Source organism: Eurosta solidaginis, chromosome 1, assembly GCF_040869045.1.
Source record: "Eurosta solidaginis isolate ZX-2024a chromosome 1, ASM4086904v1, whole genome shotgun sequence".
Taxonomy (NCBI): Eukaryota; Metazoa; Arthropoda; class Insecta; order Diptera; family Tephritidae; genus Eurosta; species Eurosta solidaginis.
In genome coordinates, this window is record NC_090319.1 from 142,497,563 (window position 1) to 142,509,854 (window position 12,292).

At 39.2% G+C, this 12,292-nt stretch overlaps 1 protein-coding gene across 1 annotated transcript; it reads left to right on the plus strand.

Annotated features, from left to right (window-relative positions):
* The first annotated feature begins 646 nt into the window (after positions 1-646).
* Positions 647-1,859, plus strand: LOC137237971 (transmembrane protein 135-like). Its single transcript, XM_067762439.1, has 2 exons — positions 647-1,294; positions 1,343-1,859. Exons 1-2 carry the CDS (start codon positions 687-689, stop codon positions 1,857-1,859), a joined length of 1,125 nt encoding a protein of 374 aa, XP_067618540.1. The 5' UTR covers positions 647-686.
* Positions 1,860-12,292: the final 10,433 nt, after the last annotated feature.

The window sequence follows — 12,292 nt, forward strand, 5'->3', positions numbered from 1 at the left end:
TGTTCAGCAAGCACTACTCCAAATACTATCACGTCCGGCTGCCTACAATCGTGAGGTATTTGTACAAATACTGATAACAGTGTAGCAAAACCACGGTACAGCAGTCATAATAATAATGAATATAGAACGTAAACGAATACAGCTGTTTAAATTGTTCCCCGCTACTATCTATCATTAGTTTAGTAATTATCACTAGAAATATATTTCAACATTGATTTGGTATGTTTGAACTGAATACCTTCGGTTGCCTTCAATACCTCACATATAAAACTTTTCGCAATGTGTAGAGTCGTACCAGCTAATATTGCTTATAGTCAAGATGATTAAGTTAGTGTACTGCCAGTGCTTCTTCGTATGTAGTGCCACCAACCATAAATACGACCACTTCTTGTGGTGTTTATCAGCAAAATAACAAAAAGTATTGTACTTTTTACGGATAAAAAATGTTTTTATCAAGTAAAATGTGCAACAAAATAGTTCAAAATTATTGCTGGGCGTTTTCATAAGTTTGTGAATGAAGATTGTGGGGCTAATAAACGTAGTAAATGTGAGTGGTGTGCCCTTTGATTTATGTGGCCGGAGGCATATTTACTGAGTGCAGCGTGTACCAAAACAGCCCAACAGCAAACAAAATAAAAACAAAAAAGCTTTAATTTTGTCACTCGCAACTCCGGCTACTTGTAAATATGACGAACGCACAAAGCCGCTTTCTGACAACAGTCTCCGGCACCCGTAAAGAATTCACACATCCATGGACAGATAGCTGCGCAAATGCGTCGGATGGTTTATTGCTTTCAGCCATACCATATACCTTACGAGTTTACACAATGGTGTATGTGCTTTCACTTATTATGCGGCATCGTATACCAAGTCGAGCCCACCTCAAAAGAACAGCTCTTGGTATATTACAATCATCAGCTTTCCTCGTCACAAATGCCTACACATTCATTTTAATTAATTGCCTTATGCGTAAAATTATTGGTCATTATTATCATGCTACCACAGCTTTTGTACCAGGTTTTCTCTGCAGCTTATTAATCAATTGGCTATATGTAGCCAATTTGGCCACCGAAGTCCTCTGGAAGATGGGCATAGCACGCGGTTATGTACGCTCAATACCACAGGGACAAACGTTAATTTTTGGTATTAGCATATCAGCTTTGTTGTATTTGTATCGTTTGGGTTTACATAAAGGTACATGTAAAGACTCGCTATTTAATGTTTTACGTTTCTTCGTGGATAAAGCGGAAGAAGGTCCAATTGTTATGAATTTAACAACAAAGCCAGGATCAACGTCAACGAAAAATTTACTTGATGCGACAACGATACACACGTCCAACAGTAATATAGTACGTTCACATCCGCCAATAGATTTTCGAAGTATAAATGTAATTGTGCAGCTTTATAGTCGCTTCTTGGAGGCGGTGAAGAGTAAACCTCCATCATGCCCACATCGTGATAATTGTTGGCGTTATGCTTTTGTAGGTGGTATTAAACTTTTTGTTGGTGGTTCAGGTCCGCAAATGGGACTGAGAATAGTATTAAACTTGAGAAGAATTTTACAATTCAAATTGGATGTGCGAAAAACTTTTTTCGATAAGGATACATTAAAGTTGGGCATATTTCTAGGATGTTTCTCTTCTGTGTATAAGGGTGTTTCCTACACATTACGACATAGTTTCGTAAGAGATGACCCACGCTTTGCCATTCCGGCGGGTTTACTTGGCAGTATAGCTTTTAGTATTTATCTCGATGTGACGGTGGCGATATATGTAATGTGGAAAGCATTGCAAATATTGTACAACTTAGGCATCGATAGAGTTTTGCCTCACGTAAACAATTTCACGATATATCTGTAATACGTTCATCGGCTATAATTTTACGTATACGCTGAAGTTGTTGCGAATGTTCAGCTTTACATGCAACCTCTTGCTCCACCTCGGATACTTCAAAGAGGCTTCGCTTTGCAGTGAGCGCTGATAATTCTCCCATTACGCAAAGATGTTTTTGTACAGTACCAGACATTTTCTTAAATTGTGGATAGGTTTCGATGAAATTTTTCATGTCGGCAAGTAGCTGTACATGCTGTTGGTTTTATGAATACTACACATTTCGAATTTTTCATGCGCTCACTAGAGCGCCCGGAATCAAGGCGTTCAAATAGATACACTTCACGTGGCAACATGTCTGATTGACTAAGCGCCATTGATAATGCTAGTCGTATCTTTGGATCAGTACGTACTTTGCCATCAATTTTAATGAGACGCGTATCAGAATTTTGGTCACCTCAGCCCCACTGAGGGCGTACTTGATTTCTCAAGAAAATCATTAAGGGCAATAATTCGCGCAATTTATGTGGGCCAATTGACGGCCAAGGAGCAAATACGCTTCCCAATTTGTTTAACATCCATGCCTTTAGGGCGGCTAAACGCTTTAAATACCTCTTGGGACCTCGCGCCTTTCATTAGAAGGACACATCTTGTTTATCGCGTAAAATTTCGCTTCCCAGCTTTATTTAAAACATTGCAAAGAAATCCTGAAAATAAAAATACAAAATTAGTTAATAAAGAGTAAGATTACGCAGTTTAGTACCTATACTCACCGCGTGTTTTATATGAATGACATTTTTTTTCATTCAGGAAGTGAGAACTTGTAGAAAACGTCAAAATCTCTACATTTAATGCCTGACTGTCAATGATTATTGCAATACTAACGTTAGGCCTCATGCACAAGCATCTCGCGCACTACACGTCATGCACTACACGCCGCACTACACGTCATTCACTACACGTCATGCACTACACGAAGCACTCCACGTCACGCACTACACGTCAGGCATTGCATGCCGCACGACATATTGAGCACAACACGCCACATATGTCGCGTATTACATATCTCGACCAATCATTCATTTGGTCGAGATTTAAAATACTTAATTCCACGGATCTCAACATTATCGACAATACACGTCAAAAATAATGTTGAATGGTGGAAGTGCAACTCTGTAATACCTTTTCAGCCAGGTTTCGAACCGTTCCGTGTGGTGGCAGGCCACTTGTTGTGAAAACAAAGTTCACCACAAATCAAAAATAAATCTTTAGGACTACTTCGGCGACATCTACCGACATAAAATAAATTATAAAATCCCTACAAAAAATTTGGTCACAAAACCTAATCACGCCCATGCAAATGTGACTAGGAATATAACCTATGACCGTAAAATGACTAGCCAAATGACGTGGAATGACTAAAGCACCAGCCACCAGCGCGCATAAGTATTTACTTATGGTCTTTAATTTTATTTAAATTAAATTTTATTTCAATAAAATGTTTTTTTTTTTTTTTGGATAATATATTAGAGATAATTTTTTTTGTGCTTACGCCACCCAAACAACATTCCGCCAACCTCAATTTGGGCATGATCAATGATACCAATATTCTTTCAGATCATGACCCGTTTCGAAACTCTATTGGCCAAGTCAGAGGGGAGCGCCAAGCGCTTCGACGTCGCCTGCCAGCTCTGCGGTAGAAACCATAGTATGAGGCTCTGCGCTGAGTACAGAAGCAAGTCGCCCGAAGAAAAGTTACGGGCTGTCCTACTACATAAATACTGCCCGAATTGTTTGTCGCCGTTTCATCGCGTTAACAACTGCAAGAGTAAATATCGCTGCATACGGTGCCAGCAAAAGCACCACACCACGCTCCATCTAGATGAGCGTCTTTCTGAACGCGATGATGCAACAACCATTGGCGACGACAACCCGTCCGATGACACGTTGTCAATCCACCTAATGGGGCCGACAAAGTCCTGGGCTCAGCAGGTGGAGGAGGAAGAAATGGAGGAGGAGAGAGCAAAGGCGAAGGAAGAAAGAGGTAAAACGGAGACAACAAGACCGTCAACGATCAACCATGGGACGCGCAGTTTCCGGCCGCTGTTACAACATGAAAGAAGCGCGGCGAAAGCAAACAAACGTCGAAACGAACGAGGAAACTGGCGGCACCGCGACATTGGACTCCAAGGAGGCCCGACCAAGTCATCCAAACGCGGAAGCCAGCAGCGGCGAGATAAATCGACGCCATACCATTCTGACGCCCAAAATATACAAGCACTATCGCGTGGTACACCGGAAGGCTTCCGAACCGGCCGGCTGCTCCCAGCCACTCCAGCGCCCATCATGCGTTCTTTCGTGCCCATTGCGCCGACGGCCATCGTACGCGTCGAATCGCGTGGGCACCTACACTTGGTTCGTGCGATCATTGATCCCTGCGCCGCCAGCACCATCGTCGATGCAGAGCTGGTACGCGATTTGCAGTTAGAGCGCCAAGGACCAGGGCAATGCACACTGATTCTGCGCGGCAAGTTCGGGTCAACGACTCATGTCACTACCCAAGCCGCCGTGGTCAACGGCCACTATCGGTTGAGTCCGCCAATAAATGTGGATCTAAAGGTTGCCGTTCCATTTGAATTTATGCGGCTTGCAGATCCGCAGTTCTACCGCTCATTGCCAGTTCGTCTTACACTCGGCGCTGATCTGTACGCCGAACTGATGGTGAGCGGAACGCCAGCAACAACAGTTGGCGGCCTCCTGACCCAACCGACCGTATTCGGGCTGGTAGTCTCAGGGGCCTGCCAAAAATAGGAGCCTTTCATAAAAACTAAATAATTACTGCACGGAATTTAAAACCACGTACGTATTTTGAATAACTTCTTTTCTTTTTCTTCACAGGACAACGATACACGAAGTCCATCGTGCGACGTGCAGTGCTTGCAGTCCCCGCATCTGCACATCGACATAACGCCTTACTGGACGTGCGATCACGCGTCATTCCTTTTTTTTCATTTCAGTTTTTTTTTTTTTTGTTGCTTACGGCAAGGGGGCCGGTATGTTTGTTTAGGCCACAGGCCTAAATATATCTCCCCCCCCCCCCCCCCCCCCCCTCGTAACATAACTTTCTTTAGTTATTTTCCTTCGTTACTACCACCCACATATTCTTGTGATCACTATGCACACAGGCATGTGTGAGTGGTAGTACGTATGTATCTTAAGATTTTACCGCTGTGAGCCCGCGGTACAGCAACTTTGTTGCCGGGAAACCCCTACGAAGGAGCTGTATCGTGGGTTCATCGGCTCATGTAGCAAAGAGTCTCGTCCTCTTTTAATCCAGCAGCCAGCAAAGGAACACGTAATCACACGCTCACGTAAGTTACCAATTTCCAAAAAACGTATTTAACAATTTCCAAAAATATATTTAATATTTTTAAACCTTTCACAACATTTGTTAACATTTTCCTTAACACTTGTTGTATTTATACACATTGAATAAAAAAAACACTGTGAATTCCTTTTATTAATACGAAACCTTTTTGGTGTTTTTATTTTTCTTCCCCTTTTTTTCGCCTAACTAATATTTAACAAATACGTGGGTGCGCGCCGTTGCCACCACGCATTTGTCCACTCACTCTTCGCCTCTACTGTCGCGCCTTTTATACTTTTTGATTTCTCATTGCATACTTCCAGACTTTTCCATTCCAGAACTTACTAGTTAGATTCAGCTACAAAATCGCCAGCCACAACTACGTTTATAACTTCTCATTTGAGTAATACTTGCACAAATTATTGCCCTCTCTTGTGACAACTCAGATAAGATATATGCATGTGTCTGTGCATTGCTTCTCCCCTGCTCGTATACGTACATATGTGTAGACGCAATTATTGATTCGTTTATGTAGATACATAATGATTGGTTTGAGCCATTTATTTTGAAAGTGGCATAAGTCATTTCCAACTCATGGTCTTAAATGCATTGTTATTTTTGAACGAATTCATATATAGATGGTTCTACAATTATAAAATAATAATAAGAATTGCATGTTTTGGATATTGGACTCTAAAAAACTGGAGGCGAGGAGAGATACAAACAAATTACCACTGAACCTAAACGACATGAAATGGCTTATGCCACTTTCAAAATAAACGACTCAATTATTGATGTGAATTCACGTCACTGCTTAGCATGGGCTTGGAGATGGCAGTACCCCTTAGTGTTGCTAATATTCGTAATACTGCCCTCCACCTAAATCTGATCGTCCCGATCAGACAAATCTCTCGATATAAACGCTGCTAGCCTCTCCAAATGAACCACTTTCATTTTGGTTCGTGGTTTGCCAATGGTTTGTATGCAGTACACTACATCATTGGTCCGTTTTACAACTTTGTATGGGCCTTCCCAGTTACACTGCAATTTCGGGGACAAACCTTTTTTCCGTTGTGGGTTGTATAGCAGCACCAAATCTCCTTCCTGAAACCCTTCCGAATTAATTGCCTTATCGTACCTCGCTTTCATCTTGTCACTCATAATCTTTGCTCGTTGCTTACCAGATCATGTATCTCTCTCAGCTCTTCCTCCCAGACACCAGTGGATTTCTTGACATTCCTCTCCGCATCGGCATCTATCCTATACTTCAAATCAGCTGGCAGTCGAAGGTCATTGCCAAAAATTACCTTTGCGGGAGTTTGGCCCGTTGTCTCATGTACTGCCGATCGGTAGGCCATCAAGAATAATGATATGTGTGTATCCCAGTCCTTATGGTACTTGTCTACTACTTTCCTTAAATGCTCCTCCAACGTTCTATTGAAACGTTCCACCAAACCATCGGACTGAGGATGCAATGCAGTTGTCCGTGTTTTCCGAATGCCCAACATGTTTCACATTTCTTGGAACACAGCTGATTCAAAATTCCTGCCTTGGTCAGAATGTAACTCCATTGGTACACCATACCTTACAACCCATTCGTTTGTAACCACTTCTGCTACTGCTTCTGCTTCTTGATTTGGGATTGGGTATACTTCTGTTCATTTACTGAAGTAATCCATAACCACCAGTACGTATTTGTTTTCGCGGTTGCTAGTAGGAAATGGACCTGTGACATCCATGGCGATCCTTTCAAATGGTGCACCTGAAATATACTGCTTCATCTGGCCATGACTTCGTGTTTTGGACCCTTTCGCTCTGTTGCATACCTCACAGTTGGCAATCCACTCGGTGACCGACTGACGGCAACCAACCCAATAGAATCTCTGCTTAATTTTCTCGAGCGTCTTTGTGATTCCAAGATGACCTCCACTTGGACCATTATGCACCTCGCTGAGCACGTCTGGAATCCTCTTTCTGGGAACAACTATCAGTTTCTTCTTGCATTGACCATCCTCACTCTCCCATACTCGATGGCAATTCTAAACTGTTCCACTGTGCCAAATATGACTTCGCAATAGGACTCTCTGCTAACATCTCTTCTCTGCTTGGTCTTTCGTTTCGTTTGAGCCCTTGCATAACATGTGACAGATCTGTATCTTCTAGCTGACGCTTTCTTAGTTGTTCCTTGTCCCATTCATCTGTACACCTTATAGTCATTAGCCGGACATCTATAATGTCTTCTTTAGCCTCGGCTTTTGAACAGTGCTTGCATTCCAAACTACATGGTCTTCGTGACATTGCATCGGCATTTCCATGGGTACTACCTTTTCGATGCTCAATGTAAAAGTCATAGCTTTGTAGTCGCTCGATCCACCGTGCGAATTGTCCTTCCGGATTACGGAACTGCAGAAGCTATTTTAACGCTGCGTTATTTGTCCTGACGCGGAATCGCTGGCCATAGAGGTATTTGTGAAAATGTTTAATGCACTCTACCAATGCCAACAGCTCTCTCCGCGTAACGCAGTAGTTCCTCTCTGGTTTTCCAATCGAACGGCTGTAATATGCAACTACCTTCTCCTGTCCATCAACCAGTTGTGACAAAACGCCTCCTATAGCATATCCACTCGCATCTGTATCTAGAATAAATGTTGCTCCTGGAATCGGATATGCAAACATTGGGGCAGTGCACAAACGCTCCTTCAATGTTTGGAAAGCCACCTCTTGCTCCTTTTTCCATTCAGAAGCTTTATTTTTTCTTGTAAGCTCATGGTGGCTATGGGCTACGCTGGAAAAATTTGGTACAAATCGGCGGTAATATGTGCACAGCCCAAGGAAACTTCTCAATTCATGTAGGTTCTGTGGTCTTGGTCAATCCTTTACAGCCTCTATCTTTTCGCTTGCAGTGCAGATGCCCTCTGTCGTTACCTTGTGACCCTATAGCATATCCACTCGCATCTGTATCTAGAATAAATGTTGCCCCTGGAATCGGATATGCCAACATTGGGGCAGTGCACAAACGCTCCTTCAATGTTTGGAAAGCCACCTCTTGCTCCTTTTTCCATTCAAAAGCTTTATTTGTATACCTTTCATGAAAATGAAATGGTATATTAACTTCGTCACGAAACCGAAAATTGTAAGTCCTTAAAGGAAAATAGATAGACCCACCATTAAGTATACCGAAATAATCAGGTTGAAGAGCTGAGTTGATTTAGCCATGTCCGTCTGTCCGTCTGTCTGTTTGTATGCAAACTAGTCCCTCAATTTTTGAGATATTTCGATAACATTTGGTGAGCGGGTGTATTTGGGTGTCCGATTAGACATTTGTCGGAACCGACCGGATCGGACCACTATAGCATATATCCTCCATACAACCGATTTTTCATAAAAAGAGGATTTTTTAAAAACCTTACCCAATTTAACAGATTGAAGCTTCAAACTTCACCATATACTTTCGTATATTGCACGCATTGTTGCCTGAAAAAATTGATGAGATCGGTCGTATATATAGTATATATCCCCCACAACCGATTGTTCAGATAAGGAACTGCCTATTTTAAGAGCTAGAGGCTTCAAATTTCAACGAATGCTTACGTATATAGCATATATTTTTGTCTGAAAAAATCATAAAGATCGGTGGTATATATAGTATATATATGGTGGTATATATAGTATATATATATAGTATATATATATATATATATATTTTCCCAAATTTTAGCCCCATTTTAAGAGCTAGAAGCTTCAAATTTCACCGAATACTTACGTATATAGCATATATTGTTCTCTGACAAAATCATAGAGATCGGTTGTATATATAGTATATATTTCATACAACCGATTGTTCAGATAAGAAACTTTTCGCAATTTCTACCCCATTTTAACAGCTATAAGCTTCAAATTTCACCGATTGCTTACGTACATATATAGCATATATTGTTGTCTGCAAAAATCATAGAGATCGGTTGTATATATAGTATATATCTCATACAACCGATTGTTCAGATAAGAAACTTTTCGCAAGTTCTACCCCATTTTAACAGCTATAAGCTTCAAATTTCACCGATTGCTTACGTATATAGCATATATTGTTGTCTGAAAAAATCATAGAGATCGGTTGTATATATAGTATATATCTCATACAACCGATTGTTCAGATAAGAAACTTTACGCAATTTCTACCCCATTTTAACAGCTATAAGCTTCAAATTTCACCGATTGCTTACGTATATAGCATATATTGTTGTCTGAAAAAATCATAGAGATCGGTTGTATATATAGTATATATCTCATACAACCGATTGTTCAGATAAGAAACTTTGCGCAATTTCTGCCCCGTTTTAACAGCTGCAAGCTTCAAATTTCACAAAATGCTTACGTATATAGCATATATTGTTGTCTGAAAAAATCATAGAGATCGGTGGTATATATATTATATACTTCATATAAACTGTCATTTTTGCCCCTTTTTTACGGCTATAAGCTTCAAAATTCATCAAATTTCATCAAATAGTTACGTTTACGTCATATATTTTTGAAAGAAGTGATTCGTACTCATAGTTTTTACATGCAGACCACAAAAAATGTGAAGCTTTGCATCCTCACACAGATTACCTACCTATTTTTATACCTTTCATGAAAATGAAATGGTATATTAATTTCGTCACGAAACCGAAAATTGTAAGTCCTTAAAGGAAAATAGATAGACCCACCATTAAGTATACCGAAATAATCAGATTGAAGAGCTGAGTTGATTTAGCCATATCCGTCTGTCCGTCTGTCTGTGTGTATGCAAACTAGTCCCTCAATTTTTGAGATATCTTGATAAAATTTGGTGAGCGGGTGTATTTGGGTGTCCGATTAGACATTTGTCGGAACCGACCGGATCGGACCACTATAGCATATATCCTCCATACAACCGATTTTTCAGAAAAAGAGGATTTTTGTAATATCTTACCCAATTTAACAGATTGAAGCTTCAAACTTCACCATATACTTTCGTATATTGCACATATTGTTGCCTGAAAAAATTGATGAGACCGGTCGTATATATAGTATATATCCCCCACAACCGATTGTTCAGATAAGGAACTTGTCGTAATTACTGCCCTATTTTAAGAGCTAGAGGCTTCATATTTCAACGAATGCTTACGTATATAGCATATATTGTTGTCTGAAAAAATCATAAAGATCGGTGGTATATATAGTATATATGTGGTGGTATACCGATTCGCAAATTTTAGCCCCATTTTAACAGCTAGAAGCTTCAAATTTCACCGAATACTTACGTATATAGCATATATTGTTGTCTGAAAAAATCATAGAGATCGGTTGTATATATAGTATATATCTCATACAACCGATTGTTCAGATAAGAAACTTTTCGCAATTTCTACCCCATTTTAACAGCTATAAGCTTCAAATTTCACCGATTGCTTACGTACATATATAGCATATATTGTTGTCTGAAAAAATCACAGAGATCGGTTGTATATATAGTATATATCTCATACAACCGATTGTTCAGATAAGAAACTTTTCGCAATTTCTACCCCATTTTAACAGCTATAAGCTTCAAATTTCACCGATTGCTTACGTATATAGCATATATTGTTGTCTGAAAAAATCATAGAGATCGGTTGTATATATAGTATATATCTCATACAACCGATTGTTCAGATAAGAAACTTTTCGCAATTTCTACCCCATTTTAACAGCTATAAGCTTCAAATTTCACCGATTGCTTACGTATATAGTATGTATTGTTGTGTCAAAAAATCATAGAGATCGGTTGTATATATAGTATATATCTCATACAACCGATTGTTCAGATAAGAAACTTTTCGCAATTTCTACCCCATTTTAACAGCTATAAGCTTCATATTTCACCGATTGCTTACGTATATAGTATGTATTGTTGTGTCAAAAAATCATAGAGATCGGTGATATATATAATATATATATGATGGTATATATAGTATATATATATAGTATATATATATTTTTTTTTGCGATTTCGGCTCCATTTTAACAGCTAGAAGCTTCAAATTTCACCAAATGCTTACGTGTATAGCATATATTGATGTCTGAAAAAATCATTGAGATCGGTGGTATACATAGTATATATGTGGTGGTATACCGATTCGCAAATTTTAGCCCCATTTTAACAGCTAGAAGCTTCAAATTTCACCGAATACTTACGTATATAGCATATATTGTTGTCTGAAAAAATCATAGAGATCGGTTGTATATATAGTATATATCTCATACAACCGATTGTTCAGATAAGAAACTTTTCGCAATTTCTACCCCATTTTAACAGCTATAAGCTTCAAATTTCACCGATTGCTTACGTACATATATAGCATATATTGTTGTCTGAAAAAATCACAGAGATCGGTTGTATATATCAGTATATATCTCATACAACCGATTGTTCAGATAAGAAACTTTTCGCAATTTCTACCCCATTTTAACAGCTATAAGCTTCAAATTTCACCGATTGCTTACGTATATAGCATATATTGTTGTCTAAAAAATCATAGAGATCGGTTGTATATATAGTATATATCTCATACAACCGATTGTTCAGATAAGAAACTTTTCGCAATTTCTACCCCATTTTAACAGCTATAAGCTTCAAATTTCACCGATTGCTTACGTATATAGCATATATTGTTGTCTGAAAAAATCATAGAGATCGGTTGTATATATAGTATATATCTCATACAACCGATTGTTCAGATAAGAAACTTTGCGCAATTTCTGCCCCGTTTTAACAGCTAGAAGCTTCAAGTTTCACAAAATGCTTACGTATATAGCATATATTGTTGTCTGAAAAAATCATAGAGATCGGTGGTATATATATTATATACTTCATATAAACTGTCATTTTTGCCCCTTTTTTACGGTTAGAAGCTTCAAAATTCATCAAATTTCATCAAATAGTTACGTTTACGTCATATATTGTTGAAATACGTGATTCGTAGTCATAGTTTTTACACGCAGACCACAAAAAACCTGAAACTTTGCATCCTCACACAAAGTACCTACCTATTTTTATACCTTTCATGAAAATGAAATGGTATATTAATTTCGT

What these genes read in the sequence shown, in the direction of transcription:
- LOC137237971 (XM_067762439.1), top strand. Translation starts at nt 687, where the DNA reads ATGACGAACGCACAAAGCCGCTTTCTGACAACAGTCTCCGGCACCCGT. An exon ending in ACAACAAAGCCAGGATCAAC is followed by an intron (nt 1,295 to 1,342) that starts GTCAACGAAAAA and finishes CACGTCCAACAG; the next exon opens with TAATATAGTACGTTCACATC.